This window comes from Pogoniulus pusillus, chromosome 28 (assembly GCF_015220805.1).
Source record: "Pogoniulus pusillus isolate bPogPus1 chromosome 28, bPogPus1.pri, whole genome shotgun sequence".
Taxonomy (NCBI): domain Eukaryota; kingdom Metazoa; phylum Chordata; class Aves; order Piciformes; family Lybiidae; genus Pogoniulus; species Pogoniulus pusillus.
In genome coordinates this window covers 17,393,953-17,412,689 of record NC_087291.1, presented here as the reverse complement: position 1 = coordinate 17,412,689, position 18,737 = coordinate 17,393,953, and the positions used below count along the sequence as shown (strand labels likewise).

At 52.2% G+C, this 18,737-nt stretch overlaps 2 protein-coding genes across 6 annotated transcripts; one reads left to right on the top strand and one right to left on the bottom strand.

Annotated features, from left to right (window-relative positions):
* Positions 1-4,023: 4,023 nt before the first annotated feature.
* TFPI2 (tissue factor pathway inhibitor 2) lies at positions 4,024-10,516 on the bottom strand. 2 transcript variants are annotated; one of them, XM_064166820.1, is made up of 5 exons: positions 10,382-10,516; positions 10,086-10,265; positions 9,222-9,401; positions 7,798-7,971; positions 4,024-4,987 (listed from the first exon to the last, which is right to left on the bottom strand). In XM_064166820.1, the coding sequence occupies exons 1-5, from the start codon at positions 10,479-10,481 to the stop codon at positions 4,884-4,886; spliced, it is 738 nt and encodes a 245-aa protein (XP_064022890.1). In that variant the 5' UTR covers positions 10,482-10,516; the 3' UTR covers positions 4,024-4,883. The 2 variants fall into 2 exon arrangements, with proteins under 2 accessions (XP_064022890.1, XP_064022891.1); XM_064166821.1 differs by having other exon boundaries at positions 4,024-4,984.
* LOC135187804 (guanine nucleotide-binding protein G(I)/G(S)/G(O) subunit gamma-11) lies at positions 9,948-18,713 on the top strand. 4 transcript variants are annotated; one of them, XM_064166822.1, is made up of 3 exons: positions 9,948-10,123; positions 14,847-14,945; positions 18,441-18,713. In XM_064166822.1, exons 1-3 carry the CDS (start codon positions 10,091-10,093, stop codon positions 18,564-18,566), a joined length of 258 nt encoding a protein of 85 aa, XP_064022892.1. In that variant the 5' UTR covers positions 9,948-10,090; the 3' UTR covers positions 18,567-18,713. The 4 variants fall into 4 exon arrangements, with proteins under 4 accessions (XP_064022892.1, XP_064022894.1, XP_064022893.1 ...); XM_064166824.1 differs by having other exon boundaries at positions 10,020-10,123; positions 14,842-14,945; XM_064166823.1 differs by lacking the exon at positions 9,948-10,123 and adding an exon at positions 14,434-14,703 and having other exon boundaries at positions 14,842-14,945.
* The last annotated feature ends 24 nt before the right edge of the window (positions 18,714-18,737 follow it).

Here is an 18,737-nt window from a genome sequence, read left to right as displayed (position 1 = left end):
TCACCCTGTCACAGCTTGCTCCTCCCTAGCACCTTTTGGGCTGAAATGGGCAAGTGATAAACTGAGGAAAGACAAAACAAAATGAAAGGAGGATTTTAAAGAGGAAAACCTCAACCCTAAATGCCACTGAGTGCTCACTACCACTTCCAGTGGCTTCACTGTGCAGGAAAGGAGGCTGAGGGGAGATTTCTCACTCTGTAACTCCCTGAGACGAAGCCAGAGCCAGGCTGGGGTTGGTCTCTGCTCCTTAGCAACAGGTGATAGGAGGAGAGGAAACAGCCTCAGGTTGCACCAGGGGAGGTTTAGGTAGGACATTAAGAGAAACCTCTGACAAGGGTCTCAAAAACTGGAATGGGCTCCCTAGGGAGGTGGTAGAATCCCCATCCCTGGAGGTGTCTGAAAGAGGCAGAGATGTGGTGCTGAGGGCCATGGTTCAGCAGCAGCCTTGGTAGAGCTAGAGAGTGGTTAGACTCAATGACTTTAAAGGGCTTTGCCAACCCGAGGGCTTCTGTGAGCACAGCTGAAAGGCTCTGTCCCTGAGCTAGAGCTCAGCTGGGCTGCTGAGAGCAGCTGCTCTGGAGCCAGGCAGGACAAGAATCTGTGCTCCTAGATAAAAGCAGTCCAGGCATGGTTATGTAAAGCTGGAAGAGCCACACTCTGGCTCTGCCAGAATTGTTATGCTCTTAACCCTGGTGTTGGTGGCAGCAAAACCTGTCTCACTGCCTCGCCAGAGAGACCCAACTCTTGCTGCTGATAACTGGTGCAGAGAAACTGCTGCTGTGGAAGTCACCCTCACTGTTCAGTGAGTGGTGGTCCTGTTCCTGTCCAGTAATGCCTATCATCTGATTAATTACTTAATGGCTGAGGAGCAGGGCTGTTAATCACAGCATAGAAAGCCTAATGAGCAGTAATGATAGTTCAGACCTAGGCAAACAAGATGCACCAAAAGCATGCAGCTTGAGGTATCAGCAACTGATGTGGTCAGCAGCTGTGAGCTCCAAAGAGATGAGCACTGCCAGCTCCACTCTGAGCTACTCATAAGCCAGGCAGGTTGGGGACTGATCTATGTAGTGTAAAAGACTGTGTTTGCTACAGAAGAAAACAAGTCCCTCCTAGGAGTCATAGAAACTTTCAGATCATCCACTCCATTCTGCAACCCTGCCAAGGCTAAGCCATGGCCCTCAGCACCACAGCTCTGCCTCTCTGAAACACCTCCAGGGATGGGGATTCAATCACCTCCCTGGGCAGCCTGTGCCAGGTTTTGGGAGCCCTTTCAGTCAATAATTTTCTTCTAATACCCATCCTAAACTTCCCCTGGTGCAGCTTGAGGCCATTTCCTTGGCCCTACCATTTCCTTGTCACTAGGGAGTAGAAAGCAACCCCCACCTGGCTCCAGCCTCCTTTCAGGTTGCTGCAGAGATCTGAGACCCAGGTCAGTGATTTTCCCCTTTTCATTTCAGTGGTTCATTGTGTCTGAAAAACTACTTTAAAACATGGAATGTTTCTTCTTTTCCACTTCCCTCCCCAGCTGAGGAGAAGGAACAGAGGATACTTCTGGCAGTCAGAAATGCAGCTGCAGGGATACAAGCTGACCTCATTGCCATCTTGCACCTGAGGTAAGGAATTGAGTGGGAGAAAGGCATTTACTGGGGTAAATCACTGTTGAAATGAGATGGGCTGACATTTGCCTTGCCACCAGTTAGCTTATCAGGAACAGCCAATTGCATTTCTCCTCATTTGCCCTCTTTATTATTCTTCTTTCCCTTGGCTTTTTCTTTGTTTTACCTTCCCCCCTTTTTTCCTTCACTTCTCCCCCTTTTACCTTCTCCCACTTTTCCCCTTCTTTTACCTTCCCCCTTTTTTCCTTCACTTCTCCCCCTTTTACCTTCTCCCACTTTTTCTCTTCTTTTACCTTCCCCCTCTTTTTTCCTTCACTTTTCCCCCTTTACCTTCCCCCTCTTTTTTCCTTCACTTCCCCCCCTTTTGCCTTTCCCCTTTTTTCCATCTTTTCCCCCCCCTTTTGCCTTCTCCCTCTTTTTTCCTTCACTTTTCCCCCCTTTTATCTTCCCCCTCTTTTTTCCTTCACTTCCCCCCTTTTACTTTCCCCCCTTTTTTCCTTAACTTGTCCCCCCTTTTGCCTTCCCCCTTTTGCGTTCCCCCCTTTTGCCTTCCCCCTCTTTTTTCCTTCACTTCCCCCCTTTTACCTTTCCCCCTTTTTTCTTTCACTTTCCCCCCCTTTTACTTCCCCCTTCTACTCTTCACTTTTCCCCTCCTTTTACTTTTTTCTTCCTTTTTTCCCCTTTTACCTTGCCCCCTTTTTTCTTTCATTCTCCCCCTTTAACTTTTTTCCCCTTCCCTCCCCCTTTTCCCTTTTACTTTTTTTCCTCTTTCCTTCCTTTCCTCCCCCCCTTCCCCTCCTTTTTTTTTTTTTTTGGCCTTTTGATCTCTTTTTATTATTTTTTTAACCTTCCCTTTTTTCCCCCTTGCCTTTCTGATACTTAACATTGGACTGAAATGTAAAGCTTAAGCCACTCTCTTGCTCTGGCAACACTTCACCAAGCAAACCCCTGAGTGCTGCCACAGGCTGGGGATGAAGAATCAGAGCAGACTCATGTTTAGAGAGGTTTTGATGCACTTCTTTACAAGCTGCCACTGAGAACAGAACCTGAGGGATGGGTTGCAATGGAAATCTAAAGAGCAGTAATGGAGCTCAAACGACCCTGCTGATTTCAGCAGCAGCTGTGCCTGTCCCATGCACATCACCAGGCAGGAGTTTCAGTGGCACTTTGCCTGTGCATGACAAGAGCCCAACTGATTATGATCACAGCTTCCCTCCCCTGCAGTGGAAGTCTGCCCTGTGACACACAAAACCAGCAGCTGCTGGACACTGGCTACTGTAATAAAAGTTAATTTGCAGGCTGGTATGGGCTGTGTTCATTTGCAACAGGGCAAAATGCTAAGAGTGGAGCCAGCCTTGGGCCGGTGTTGTTTCATCAGCACACTGAAAAGGAAGTCAGTCATGAGTCAGAGAAAATGCTGAGATGATAGAGAGTTATTTCAATTAGTCAAAGCCACAGAGGGCTGGAAAGATATTAGAGCAGCTCAAGAGCTGGCCAGCAGGTTGTGGGAGGTGATCCTCTCCCTCTTCTTCACTCTGGTGGGACACTCTGGGCTGCTGCTCTAAGCAACATGGCCAAAATGTACAGCCTGAGGGCAGGGACAGGCAGTGTCTGTGGGTGTCCAGGGAGGTTAGAGAAGGCTGCTCAGCAGCAGAGCTTGGGCACAGCACAAACTCCAGACTGTGCCACTAGCTGCCTGCAGCGTTCTGCCGTGCAGCATGCTCACCCATCTACACTCAGCAACAGACGTACTGGAAAGGGGGGGTTTGACATCAAGAACCAGCAATGCAGTGGTAGCAAAAGGACAGCAAGCACAGCTGGCTGCTGTTGTTGAAAATCCAGCAGCAGTGAAAGAAAAATCAGTGAGGAAAACATCTTCACTACTTCCCCCATCAGCTTTCCCCCCTGAAATTGGGCTAAGGCACACACTTGGAATTTCCTGCCTGAAAACCAAAGGTATTTTGAGCCAACAGCCTGCTTGCCACCCACACAACAGCTCTCCAGATGACAGTGCAACATCCAATAGGAGAGCCAGCAGCAGACAATCAGCTTAACTAAGCAGCCCTCTGAGAGCAGCTCTTTAGGGAGAGCCAGCAGAGCCACAGAAAGTGCTGGGGGTGAGTGACACCAGTGCCATTTACTGCCTTTCTTCCAAGAAAAGAGCTCAGCACTAAGGAAACTCTTGAAGAGCCAACTAAACTCTGCTTGAATCATAATCAGTAAATAATAGGCTCCATTACACATTGGTGTACACAACTAATTCATGATCATGACAGAACCACCTCTCCCCTCTTGGTCTTGGGGCTTTTCTTTCCTTTCCCCTCAAATATGTCATTAACACATACTTAGGAACTGATGTTTGGCTAAACAGGGTAGGTGAAATTAACTGAGACTCAGACACAGCTCAAATACAAAACATGAAAGGAGGTTTAGTATCATCAGAGGCATAACCTGTCACAAGAAATGCAACAGAGCCTCCAAAGAGGGGTTACAGGAGACCTGCAGAAGCTTCTGCTGTAACAGCCACCACAAACACAGCTGTCCATGAGATCCTCAGCAGGTGTAACCAGCACAGCTCCATTAAAATCAAGGCAGAGATGTTGGTTTATGCCACGGGAGGACCTGGAGCATAACTCAGCAGGCATTTCAAACAGCATGAACAAGTAACAGCTGCTTTGTCCACTCGAACCCTCCCCTAGCTTATTCATCGCCTTTGTCAGTGTGTTTAGCAGTATGCCTGGCCCCTCTCCTCCTTCTGGGAAGGGCCAGAGTGAAGTTTATGCTTCTTTTGTTGCTATGAAAGCTCCTGAAAGCCTTGGCTGTGAGCACAACTGTGAAGGAGAACCTGCTTAAACGGCAGTGCAAAGTGTGTAAACCAGCAGGGCAATGAAGCTCCCAACACTCCTTCCAGGGCATCCTTTTCCCTAGCAAGCAGAGGATGCCAACAAAACCCATCCATGGTGGAGATGGAGCTTTGTAACCTCCTTAGCCACACTAAGGAACAGCTGAAATACTCTCTCAGAGCAGTACTAACACTCCCCCATAAAAACATGGAAATCTCAACCCTTGGCTTTGCCAAAGTGCTACTGCAAGGGCAACAGAGCAGAAGAACCAAACTTGGGCTCATTCCTCTTCTATTAAATGCAGTTGGAGATAAAAAGCAGCTCTGAAAGGCAGAGCTGCACTGCTGTGTACAAACTATCTTACAAAAGAGGGCAGTGGGGTCAGGTGGTAGTGTTCCAAACAGCCAAGTGCACGGCAGCCTTAGGACTTGGGGTGGGAGGTGTGAGGCCTCTTCACCAGTTTGATCTCCATCCTCCTGCGGAAGGCGCTGCCTGCCTTGCTGAGTCTGGGCTTCTGAGTCCCTGCTGAGGAAACAAAGGAAGCAGTTAGGGCAACAGGATGACAAACCTCATCCTCCTCTTTGTTTGGCTTGGGTCTTTTTCTCCCCATGTTATGCTGTTCAAGCATTTGATCCAACAACAACAAACACGTCAGGAACAGTAAGACGTGTTCTGGGCACCCTATTTTCACAGGCTCTAAGGTCTCCACCTCTGGCACTAGAGCCCTATTCTGCTGCGCTTCTCCTGAGCAAGCATCAAAGTCTTTTCTAGCTGTCCTGCAGTGACAGGATGAAGTAAACACAGTGCTCTCTCTGAAAAAAAAACCACCAAAACCAACCCCAAAAGAGGTCTTGTAATGAAGGGACAAGGAGGAATGGGTTTAAAATGGCAGAGGGGAGATTCAAACTGAATGTTAGGAAGAAGTTGTTCACAGTGAGGGTGGTGAGACACTGGCAGAGGTTGCCCAGGGAGGTTGTGCAGCACAGAATCACCCAATGTGATCAAAGATCACATTGGGTGATTCTGTGCTGCACAACCTCTCTGGAGGTGTTCAGCACCAGGCTGGTCAAGGCCTTGAGTGACCTCTCCCAATTGTCCCTGCCTTTGTAGGGGGAGATTAGAACTGGATGATCTTGGAGGTCCCTTCCAACCTAAACCATTGCATGAAAAATAACTCTTATTGCATTCCTCTGCACAGCAGTGGAATAAAGGGTAAAATACAACCAGCAGCTTGCCAAGGTGACAAGATTTGGCTTGCTGCACAGAACTGAGTGAAGAGTGGGTCAAGACCATCAGGGTTATGCCCAGGAATGCTCATGAAGGTTGCCTGAAATGTGTCACTGAGGCTCAGAAGCACTTTGCAAATCTGACTGGAAACCTTCTCCTTCTCTGCTATCCAGGTACCAGCCCACAGGGCCCAGTTCTCAGCCCGACCACTGTCAACTCCAAGGGATTGCTTTTCCAAGCCAAACTTTATGTCATGGACTCAATCAGAAACCTTTCCACTCCAAAAGCCACCAATCAACGTTCCCAGCAGCTGTGTGTTTGCCAAGGGAAGGGCAAATGAATTCAACTTCAGACTCCAAAAGGTAACAGGAAAAGATGCTGGGGAGGGAATTCTGGGAGCAGGAGTGGTTTAAGCTGCCTGAAAGATTTGCTTCATGTCGCTCTACCCTCCCAAGCTATAGAAATGAATATGGATAGCACAACATTAATTAGCACTAATTATGCCCTTAACTATGGGCTTTGGTGTTGCCAAGCCTTGCTGGATTGTGAAATGCAGAAGCTGGGGAAAAAGCTTCAAACCCTTTCCATCAGGCTACCTGTGCTCTCCTGGGGACACAGGCACTGTGCCCTTCTGCTTCCACAGAGGAGTGAGGAAGGGGAAGCCCCAGCTGGAGCTGGCTGGGTGTGGGCAGGGCTGAGATGCTGAAGAGGCAGTTTCTTTCCTCCTCTCTCTGCACACTTAGGCTGGAGCCTGGCCCTAGCACTTCCCAGGTGGTAATAAATGCAGGTTACATCATCACAAGCGTGTCAGGGAGACTTAGCTATTAAAGACTCTCTCATAATAGCAGAATGGCAGGGACACACTCAGCCTTGTCACCCACAGAAATAATCCCATCATGGCTAACTGCCAGGCAGCATTTTTACTTCTGAGGACTGGGCTCAGGGGTGCACTCTTCACCCCAGCTAGCCTAGAACTCAAAAATCATCTCCTGACTTCAGTTTTCTGACTACTCTTAAATACCAAAGTACTTGGACCTTGTGCATATCCCCTGCTTAGAACAAGCTGCTTCTTGGCTCCTCTGTTTTTTCCCCAAGCCAATATCCATGCTAGATACAGCCCCTCTGGTATTAATGTCTGAAATACTGTGCTGTGTCTGCTTCCTGAGTGCTCTGGGCTTCAACATCTAATTATGCTTTTCCCTCCTCGATTTACATATCAAATTAAATAAGCTGGAGTATTAAAACTTGCAGTAGCTGTAATGAGCATATGACTGCAGGAAAAAGCTCAACTGTTCTGAGTTCCAAGCAGAGTCAGTAGCTGATTTGAATAAAAACATTATATATACATAAAAAAACCAACTAACATTCCCAAGCCTTCCTCTCATGGCCAGAGGAGCAGCTGACTCAGCACAAGTGAGGAGGCAGAAATCTTTAGCACTGGGAATGGGAAAAAGCAGCAGGGAATACCAAAACTATGAAGGAAAAGAGCTAAACTGATTTCACAACTCACTTTACTCCTGCTGAAAAAACATCTGGAAGGGAAGGAGGCCCTAAAGAGTGTTGCTGCTGGCACTCAGCGCTTCAAAGAGGGATTCCTTGTGGGCTCTAAGTTCATCAGCCTGTTTGTGTGCCCTTCCCTATGCTTCACTCAACAGTGCTGTCACCTCCTCACATTGTACTGATCTTGAAGAAGGATTTAGTTCTGATTCTCAGCTGCCTGGGTTGGGTTGGAAGAGATCACCTAGTTCCAACCCCACCTCCCAGCAGCCCAGCTTGCCCAAGGTCTGATCCAGCCTGGCCTTCCACACCTCCAGGGAGGGACATCCACAACCTCCCTGGGCAAACTGTTCCAGCATCTCATCACCCCCCCCTGGAAAGAATCTCTTCTTAATCTGCAGTCTAAATCTCCCCTCTCAAGCTTCAATCCATTCCTTCTAATCCTATCACTACCAGCCCCTGAAGAAAGTCCCTTCTCTGCCTCTGACAATGCCAAACCCCAAAGGCATCGACAACCTGCGGCAGGGCAAGGCGAGCAAGAGGAGGCTGAGAGCAGCTGTCAGTGGTGGTTGGATTGGGCTCTCTGCTTGTGACTGAGCAGAACTGCTCACCTTTCCTGCAGACGTTGTAGCAGTCAGCCTCAGAGACAAAGTTGTTGGCGTTTCCTCCGCAGCCGCTGTACTTGAACTCCTTGCACGCCTTGGCCTTGCTGTCGTAGTAATAGCGAGGCACAGAGGAAGAGCACAGACCTTCATCCTTTGGGCTGTAGCATAGCAAGGGACCAGCTGGGGAAAAAAGGAACAAAAATGAAGAAGAGAGAAAAAAGAATGACATCAGTGAAACACACAGCTCTCAGAATGTAATCTGGGTCCTGCTGCTTATGGTTTACCCTCTGAGAAACGGGGCTAAACAGCTCTTGCTCCCATTGGATTGATGTGCCTATTGCCAGGGAGTGCAGAAGCTTCCTGCAACTGATTCCTGGGAGTTAGGAACCTGAGAAAGCAACAGGCAGTTCCAGAAAACAGGATGTCACAGGGGAAATCCATTGGCTTTCCTCATTCGTGGTGCCACATGCAGGACAGCTGAGAGACCTACACAGCCTGCCCAGAAGCCTGATTCCACAGCTATACAGACACAGAACAACAACTCCAGTGGGATTGCCTCTGCGGAGGGAGAAGGCACACTTCTGATTACCCTTGCTGTGATCTTGCCAGCCAAACCTGCCCACTGCAGCAAAAAGTACAAACTTCACCACTTTCCTCATGAGAATCCTGTTTCACTTTGCCTCACCAAAACTTCACTCCTCTCTGGAGAGCTTCCATCATTGTCATGGATGTGCAGCAGAGAAAGTGAAAACAATTCAGCAGAGAGCTGAGGAGAGGCTGACAATCTGCCACTGGCCAGAAATAACTGTCTCCTCAAGCACTAATAAACCTCAGGCTGTGACAGCTTTTATAGGTTCTGGGCCATCCCTCTTCTTCAAGTCTTGCTCTGGATATTAACCTGCTGTTCATGACAACACTTAGTTGTAGTCACCTGCTCTTAATTACTACCTCTCTTCTTTAAAGCTCATATGCTGGAGAGTCAGGGCAGGCAGAACACTTGTATCAGAAGCTGAGCTGCTCAAGCCACCTAAATAGCATCTCAGGCCTCAGCGTTAGACACCTCTGCTCCATGCTCCAGTACCACTGCCCTGAACGTGATTCCAAGCACTAACCTGCCCCAGCACAGGTCTCCAGCCTTACTTGCCTCCAGATGCCACAAGTACAGCTCTCTAGAAGCCAAGAGATCGTTTGGGTGTAGCCCTGGGCAGATTTAAGGTCACAAAATTAAGCTAAGACTCAACTGCATCTTCGCTCTTTCAACTAGCAGCTGAGGCAAGCCACAAGACGATGCAGACAACAAACATCTACTCCACAGAAAGTCTTCCAAGCTACCACTGTCCAGGCAATCCAGAGGAGAACAGCAAATGAAATATCATCTTCGTCTCACTTTCAAACCATCTCTTTTATTAACAGCTTGGGACAGCCATTACTTTTCTCTGGCAGGCAGTGGTCCACACAAGACTGCAGATCTCTGAAGTTGTTGGCATTCCCGTAGCAGCCGCCGTAGACAAACTCCTCACATCTCATGGAGCTCAAGTTAAAGGCAAATCTTCTTAGGTGACTCCTGCAAGGTCCTCCATCAGCCTCCAGCCGGCAGATTTTGGGCACTTCTGCAAAAGAACCAAATCATTTCACCTACTGTGAAGTGACTCCCCAGGCTCCGTGTCCTCAGCGCAGACAAAACGCTGCTACTCCAGCTGCAGGCAAGCCCCAGCTTGTCCCACTGCCTGCATTTAAAGTGGGTTAGGATTGCCAAGTTTGATCAGCCTGCCAAGTTTGATCAGATTGCCAGGTCTGATCAGCCTGCCAAGTTTGATCAGAGGAATCTGAGGCATTAGTAAGCAACTGGCTCTAATATTAAGTGACACTTAAAACAGAATCATAGAATCAAGCAGGTTGGAAGAGACCTCCGAGCTCAGCCAGCCCAACCTAGCACCCAGCCCTGGCCAATCAACCAGACCATGGCACTAAGTGCCCCAGCCAGGCTTGGCTTCAACACTGTCAGAGACAGCGACTCCACCACCTCTCTGGGCAGCCCATCCCAATGCCAGTCACCCTCTAGAGTTCCACATCGACTCCGAGACAACTCGCTCTGCTTTCTCTGCATAAACCCGCAGCTGCCCCAGGCAGGAGGGGGAGAAAGGGTGAGGTTGAAGACCTCCTTCCCCCACTGTGCTCCCACAGCCCCCTCCAGCCCCCTGCCACTCCCGCAGCACTCCGCGGAACCGGGACCCCGTCGAGTCATCCCCCCCTCAGGACTGGGGAGGGCAGCAGAGGCTGCTCCCCGGACTCACTCTTGATGGTCCAGCATCTCTTCTCGCAGTCGTCGAAGGTGAGGAAGTTGTTGGCGTTGCCGTGGCAGCCCCCGTAGGTAAACTCCTGGCAGCTCTGCGTGTACCTGTCGTAGTACCAGCGCGGCACCAGGGCCCGGCAGGGTCCCTCGTCGGCGGGCAGCAGGCAGCCCAGCTGCTTCCCTGCGGGGAGACACCAGCGCCCGGGGCTCAGGCCACCTCCGCGGCGGAGGTGGAGGCGGCCCCGGCCCCGGCCCCTCGCAGCTGCCCGCGGAGTGCCGCCGAGCGCCGGCTCCTACCTGTGAGGGTCCGCGGGGCCAGGGCGGCGCAGGCCAGCGGCAGCAGCGCGGACAGCGGCAGCAGCAGCGCGGACAGCGGCCGCCGGCGCCCGGCGCCCATGTCGCGACGGCGGACGGGCGGGAGACGAGAAGAGAGAAGAGAGGAGAGGAGAGTACGGGCGGGTGGCAGCGGGATCCCGGCGTGAGCGGCGCTCCCCGGCCCGACGGCAGCGTTTTATAAGCGGCCAGCGGCTTCCCCGGGCCGCCTCCCCCTTGCGCATGTGGTGGGAGGGGAAGGGCTGATTCAGCCGGGCAGCGGCAGGGCAGCGGCAGGGCAGCGGCAGGGCAGCGGCAGGGCAGCGGCAGGGCAGCGGCAGGGTCCCGCTGACCCGGCCGGCCGCGGGCTGCGCACCTCCGGGATCCCAGAGGCGGGGGCCAAGGGCAGCCCCCAGCCCTGCCGTCGACTGGGAGGGGGTGGGGGCAATCTGTGGTCAGGACGAGGTGGGGGATGCTGCCGGGGAGCACTGGGGCGGAGGGCTGTACCGCGGGGCTGCGGGGAGCTGGCCGAGGTCCAGGGCTGTCCCCTCCCTTTCCACATTACGGGATCAGAGATGATGCCCGGAGCGCTTCCTGTTAATTACGGACAGATCCCAGATCCGGGACGGGTCACTTAGCGAAAGTCCTCCCACGCCCCCCTGCCCCCCGGCGGCCGCTCCCCGCTGGGACGCTGCGGGCAGAGGGAGGCTTGCGGCGGCTGAAGAGACGAAACCTCTGCCTAGCTCCAGGAGCTGGACTTCAGCTGAGGGAACTGAGGTGTTTAGCCTGGAGAAGAGCAGGCCGAGGGGAGACCTTCAGGCTCTACAACTCCCTGAAAGGAGGCTGGAGCCAGGTGCGAGTTGGTCTCCTCTCAGTAGGAGCAAGTGACAGGACCAGAGGAAATGGCCTCCAGTTGCACCAGGGGAGGTTTAGGTTGGACATTAGAAGACACCACTGAAAGGGTTCTCAAACCCTCCAACAGGCTGCCCAAGGAGGAAGCTGAATCCCCATCCCCTGGGGTGTTTCCAAGAGGCAGAGATATGCTGAGGGCCATGGTTTAGCCCCATGCCCAGCTTCTAATTTAAATCTCCCAGAGACTCAAATAGAGCTGATAGAACCAGTAACAATTTATAGGATGCTCTTCCCCCTTCTTTCCCAAAGAAAAGGAATAAGATGGAGAGACCCAAATAAATAATCTCACTGTGATTTGGAAGTTAAAAGAAGAAAAGTTTCACAATAAATAAAAGGTATATGAGGTAGGGAAGTCACAAAGATAGAGGGAAGGGAAAACCAGGTACAGAATAGGTAAATATACAACTAGATTTGATGGCAGTGGGGTTTGTCCCACTCGTGGTGACGATGGCCACCTGGTGAAACAAAGAGCAGCAGCAAACAGGAATGGTGATGCAGGCAGAGAGTGAGAACAGAAGTCCCCCTGCTCTCATGGCTCTTTAGACAGGAGGGGGGGGTGGGCAGCCATCACCTGGTCGTGTTTCAGACCCACCCCTGGGGAGGGGTCAAGACCACCTCGGGGTCAGGTTCAAGATCACTCCCCCCAGGAGGGATAACCCTGTACACCCCAGCCTTGGTAGACTTAAAGAATGGTTGGACGGGACGAGCTTGGACATCTTTTCCAAGCAAAATGATCCTCTGAATCAGTGACTCGATATAGTGCAGTTCTTAACCCCACCAGACAGTCCAGCATGACTGGGGGAAGAAAGGGTGAGAAGGCAGCATACTTTCCCTCTCTAATCCATCGGGGCCATTACATTAATTAGTGTTCACTTCAGATTGAATATAGTAAGAGAGATAAGAGTGTCTGCAAATTAGGCGTGCTCCTATAGATAACAATAAGCTAATCTGATCTCTTATTGTTCTTTAGGGCAAGGGTGCTGGGCCCCAGTCCTTCAGGCAGGCACTGCCCTCCATGGGATTACAGGACTGAGCCCTGGAAATCTGTGGCCTGCAGGGAAGAAGCCACAGTCTGTGTTGTAAGGAGGAGGAACTTCACAGCACTTTGGTTATTGCAGGAACTGGCTTTCTCCCCGTGGCCTCTGCTTCTCATGCCACAGAGGATCACACCTTAGCTTTCTGACTTAATTGTACTTCTCATAAGGGCAAGAAAGAGAAGCAAATTTCATTCCAGCCTCACCTATGTGGCTTCTGAGAGGATCTGAAGGACATCTCTCTCCCTTCTTTTCCAGCACTTGTTTTCCAGAATCACCAACTGGCAAATGATCACTGAGTGCTGTGGTAACACAAAACCCCCAAACCCTGGGACACTCTGAGGCACCACCATGGGTCACATCTGCTCTCTGAGAATCTTGCCTCTATGACTGATAGAAACCCTGGTTTTAGGCATGTTGTTCAGCTTACTTAGCACAGCAGCTCTCTAATAATTAAAAACTCTGGTAATTAGAATAGAATTAGAATAGAACAGAACAGGGTAGGATAGGAAAGGATAGGATAGGATAGGACAGGATAGGTTGGAAGTGACCTCCAAGCTCAGCCAGCCCAACCCAGCACCCAGCCTTGGCCAATCAACCAGACCATGGCATTAAGTGCCCCATCCAGTCTTGTCTTTAACACCTCCAGGGACAGTGACTCCACCACCTCCCTGGGCAGCCTAATAATGTCTCCTTGGTAGGAAAGAACAACCAAAAAAAGCAACAGACATATTCTGGTTCCAGAAAATAAATCAGAAGGCCACCTTGAAACACCAGGAAACTCTTGGGTGGTTTTAATATGACTACCCCTAAGTGCTTTAATTTCCATCAGGGTTTGCTGGAATTGCAAAGGAAGTCACTGAAATACTACTAAACAATAGCAGCAAAACAACTGTTGCCATGTGGCTATCATTTCCCACCTTTTCCATGTCCTCTGTGCACACACACAAATCAAAGCCTGAACCCATCCCACCAGTGGCTCCTGGTATGCAATTTCATCCCATCAGTCCTGCAGCACAGGGCAGTGTTTGTTCAGCTGCTCCTTAGCTGCAACAGCAAAGATGCTCACTTAGATTGGGGAAGTGTCTGTAAAAACAAAGGAGCTGCTAGAAGAAGGGATGCTAAGTGCTGTACAAACAGTCATGGAGGAACCACTCTGTCCCAAAGAGCAGAGCACCTGATTTGAGATCTAGACCTTTAAAGCATATGCATCAGGAGGATAATTTCCTAGCTCCTGGTGTCTTCTCTGGGAGGGAGTGCTCAGTCCTTTACACCCATCCTAACTCCATGACTTCAGAGACACTTAGTGCAGGCCAGGCACAACAGCTGCAGGTGCAGAGCTGCAGAGCTGCTTTGCAAACATTACTGACAGCAGAACTGGAACACAGGAGGTTCCACCTCAACATAAGGGACAATTTCTTCACTGTGAGGGTGACAGAGCACTGGACTAGGCTGCCCAGAAAGGCCTCCTCTGGAGGCATCCCAAAGCCACCTGGATGGGTTCCCATGTGATTTACTCTGGGTGATCTTGCTCTAGCAGGGGGTTGGACTGGATGATCTCCACAGGTCCCTTCCAACCCTTGCTAGTCTGTGGTTCTACAAAAAGCTGCTGTGCCATCGATGGGCTGGCAGCCTGCTTGGACACTTGACCCAAGGGCAGTTCCTTCCCCTCCAGTTGTGCCAGGGCAGGTCTAGGCTGGATGTTAGGAGGAAGTTGTTGGCAGAGAGAGTGATTGGCATTGGAATGGGCTGTCCAGGGAGGTGGTGGAGTCGCCACCCCTAGAGGTGTTGAAGCCAAGCCTGGATGAGGCATTTAGTGCCATGGTCTGGTTGATTGGACAGGGCTGACTGATATGATGAGCTTGCAGGTCTCTTCCAACCTGGGTGATTCTATGACTCTCTGCTTCTGAGTCCATTCCATTCACAGTTGCAATGATCAAATATCCTGGAATGTGCCTGTGCGAACCACCTGCTGCTGCCTTTGCTGTGGCAGAGGAGCAGGGAGCCCAGGGACGCTGGTGGCAAAGGCAAGAGAGAATCGCCCTGAGGGTCAGCTGGGGCTGAGAAGAAACACCTCACTGTTGGCCCAAAACTCCCAGTGGTGCAGAGGGAGAGAGGAAGGCGACCAGCACAGGGAGGGTCGCTGCAGGTCCCCGCTGCCGCCACCGGCTGTCCCACGGGGGCCCAGGGCGAAGCGCCTTGTGCAGGAGCTGCCCGTGTCAACACCCCGGCGGCCCGGCAGCGGGGGTTTAATCCGGTTAGAGGGGATTAACGTGACGGTTTAAAGGCCGGGAAAGGGGTGCCAGGAGCGCCGGAGAGGAAGCGGCCGCCGGCGGGCAGCGGCACAGCCCGGACGGCACCGTGTGAGTGAGGCCGGGGGCGGGCCGGGGGCGGCCGTCCCACAGCAACGCCGCTAGGCGAACGCCTGGGGGGCTCCGGCCCCGGCGCCTTGGATGTCCAGAGGTAACCTTTTGTCCTCCTTCTTCCCTCCTTCGGCAGTGTAGACGATGCCAGCCATCAACATCGAGGACCTGAGCGAGAAGGACAAACTGAAAATGGAAGTGGAGCAGCTCCGGAAAGAAGTGAAGCTGGAGAGGCAGCCGGTGAGTGGCCGCGGAGAGGGGCCCTGGGTTCTGCCCGGGCGGGTCGGGAACGAGGAGAATCCCCTTACTCCTCTGGCAGGGCGCCCGGGGGCTCATGCGGCGGCCGGGGGCACGTCGGGCGGGCAGGGGCGCGGCAGCCCGGAGCGGAGCGGGGCCGGCGGAGGCGGGAGCGCAGCGGCGCCTGCGGGAGCCGCTCGCCGGGGAGCCGCGGCTGTGCTGGGACGGCCGCGGTGAGCACCGACGGGTCCCTCTGGGGCACGCACCGGCGGCGCCGCTGCCGACACTGCACCGAGCGGGCGCAGCGCTGCTTCGGGCGGGTGGCTGTGGAGCGGGACGGGAAGGGGCGCTTCGCCCCCGGGAGAAGCTGCCCCCAAGGAGCCTGCACCGGCCTGCCGTCTGCCGCTCTTCGTGCGTTTGGCACCCTAAGGCTTCCTACCCCGTGCGAGTCCCTGCAGTAGCGCCGCCAGCACAAGGCAACCTCGCCTGGCGAGGAGCAGCGCGTCGAGCTCGGTTAACCCCCTCGAAACGCGCTGGGATCCCCCGGCCCGGCTCAGTCCGCACCGCACCCGGCCGGGCTGCGGGAGAAGACCTGCAGCTCCCCGCTCCCCCCGGCCCCGCTGCTCCGCGCCCTGCTGCTCTGCTCCCCGCGCTGTGCGGTACGCGGGCAACGGGCGGGAGACGAAGCACTGAAAGGGTTCTCAAAGCCTGGCACAGGCTGCCCAGGGAGGTGGTTAAATCCCCCATCCCCGGAGGTGTTTCCAAGAGGCAGAAAAGTGGAGGGACATGGCTCAGCCCCAGCCCTGGCAGCGCTAGGGAATGGTTGGACTCCATGATCTGCGAGGTCTTTCCCAGCCAGCACCGTTCTGCGATCCCGTGACTGCTGGCTCAGAGCCATCATCCGTCCCGCCTTGTCTAGCAGACCCGTTGTGTTTTAGCCATTCGAGCCAGGGAAGTCGCTGCCAGTGACGTTGTGGTGTTTTTGCACACTTTCTGTGGATGAAAGACATGCAGAACTCCTCTTCCTCCACGATGAAACTCGCGTTCTTTTTCTCCTGTTTGTTATTCTGCATGCCAGCAGAAACAAACTGTGTCTAAATCAACTGCTCTGGTTTGGATTAAAACACATTTGCATGTGAGAATCAGTGGCATTAGTCACGCCAACTCCATCGCAGGTCTAGGGGTTGGAAGCAGATGATCCTAGTGGCCCTTTCCAACCCTGACTGATTCTGTGATTCTAGGGATGGGGCCCAGGAGGTAAGAAAGCCAGTTCATATTTTAGCTGTCAGATATCAGTGACTGTAGACCACAGAATCACAGCACCAATGGGGTTGGAAAGGACCTCTCAAGGTGATTGAGTCCAAGCTCCCTGCTAGAGCAAGGTCGCCCAGAGAAACCACGCAGGAATGCATTCAGGTGGGTTTGGATGCCTCCAGAGATGGCATTCTCTGTGTTCCAGTTTGTGCCCATTGCCTCTTGTCCTGCCTCTGGACACTGCTGAGAAGGGCCTGGCTCCATCCTCCTGACACTCACCCTTCACGTGTTAACAGCTTAGTCTAAATCTCCAGCACTACTGAAGACTCCACATGAAAGCTTTGTAGATACCTATATCATCCCTCAGGGAATAATAACGTTAAGATCAGTAATAATAAGGATAGTATCAACAATAACACTGATGATAGCAACAACAAATAACAACACAAGCAATAACGTGGTGTAATAATAATGAGGATAATAATAACAATTGTGATGATAACAACAACAATACTACTACTAATGACAGTAACAATAACAGCAACACCACCACCACCTGAGCATGTTTTTAAGCAGACATTTTTTCTTCTATGTGAAAAGGATCCCAGGAGTGCTGCGGTGAAGCAAACCCTGCTCCTGCAGATGCTCTGGAGCACCATTTCACCATGGTGTAAGGTGCTCCAATTTGAATGAAGAAAGGGTTTATGAGGCACAGAAGAGTAAGGTTTGTGTAATGGGATTTGTGGGCTCCAGTTCTTGTTTGCTGTAAGGCAGCTAGAGGTAGTTACAACTTAACTTTATGCAGCAGTTGAGAATTAACTCTGAGTTCTTAGGGCTTAAAGCTGAAATTTGCAGGGCCATGCTCTTGGTCTGTGCTGCAGCAGGTAAATTTACTTGGCTTCTGGACATGATTTTGGCTATGGATTAAAACACACTTCCTAAAGAAGGGCAGGGGGCTTACGATAAAATACATCTGGTGGCCTGGCCAACAGCTAGCCCCTGCTGCTGACTCTGCACTGCTGTAGCTCAGGGATTTTGCTGCAGGGGAGGGATGAGGTGGAGGCTGAACCAGGAGCATGTCCTCGGGCACATCAGATAGTTCAGCTGAAGGACAAGCGTCTGCTGACATAGGGTAGGGAAACCAGAGGTGCATGGCCAAGGATCTCCTGAAGCTGGTGGGATGTGTTGGTGTGCCCCCAGGCTCTGCAGACACTACATGTCTGAAGCTGGTGGGATGTGTTGGTGTGCCCCCAGGCTCTGCAGACACTACATGTCTGAAGCTGGTGGGATGTGTTGGTGTGCCCCCAGGCTCTGCAGACACTACATGTCTGAAGCTGGTGGGATGTGTTGGTGTGCCCCCAGGCTCTGCAGACACTACATGTCTGAAGCTGGTGGGATGTGTTGGTGTGCCCCCAGGCACTGCAGACACTACATGTCTGAAGCTGGTGGGATGTGTTGGTGCACCCCCAGGCTCTGCAGACACTACATGTCTGAAGCTGTTGGGATTTGTTGGTGCACTCCCAGGCTCTGCAGACACTACATGTGCTGCATGTGTTCCTGTCTGGACATCAACTGAACTCATTTCTTCCTCCTCCCTTTTTCCTTTCTTTTCCCTTCTCCTTGGTTCCATGCAGGCTTTCCATGCAGGCTTACCAACATCAGTGCCAGTTTGCAGAGTGTGCTGCATGGTATTGTCTCTCCTAACACAGAAGTCTTGGTTTACTAACCACTGTTCAAAATAACCCCAGGTAACCCTCAGGTAGATTGTCTCCAGAGCAATTTGTGTTACCACTGAAGAAAAACCAACACTGCTGAACGTTCTGCTTGGTAAAACCACTTTGAAAGTCCTAAATACCTTCAAATTGAAAATAATCTTGAACCCACTGACCACAACTCAGGATGCTGCTGAAGGGGAGCGTGTTCTGCAGCAGGATAAAAGTAGCTTTAAAAAGAAACTACATTTCCCCCCCCCCCTAAAGTTTAGGTAATTAGCTAATTAAACCCCATCGAGTTCAACTATGCAGCACCTGCTGCTCCAAGCAGCAAGCACATTGCCGGCGGCACCTGCAAAATCCGTGAATATCGGGCTGCGACGAAGGGGAAGCTGAGCCTGCCCGTGCTGAGCGCTGCCGCTGTGGGCAGATGTTTGGGATGGGACTAGTAAAGAAGGGGGAGGAAGATGCGCGTTCCCTGCGCTGCTGTTGCGCGGTGTAACGCGGCCGCTTCTCTGTCCTTTCCCTCCAGGTGTCCAAGTGCTCCGAAGAGATCAAGAACTACATCGAGGAGCGGTCGGGCGAGGACCCGCTGGTGAAGGGGGTTCCCGAGGACAAGAACCCCTTTAAGGAGAAGGGAGGCTGCGTCATCGCTTAGGAGACAGCAGCCAGCGCCGGCCGCCGGGGCAGGCACCTGTGCCCTTAGGGAGTCTCCAGCGCGTCCCCGCCGCCGGCCACGGGAGCGGATTTCTGCCCTTCTTCTTGTTGGGTTTATTCTCACAGAAATAAAGGAACCAGCCCGAAAGCAGCCCAGGCCCTCGTGGCTCGC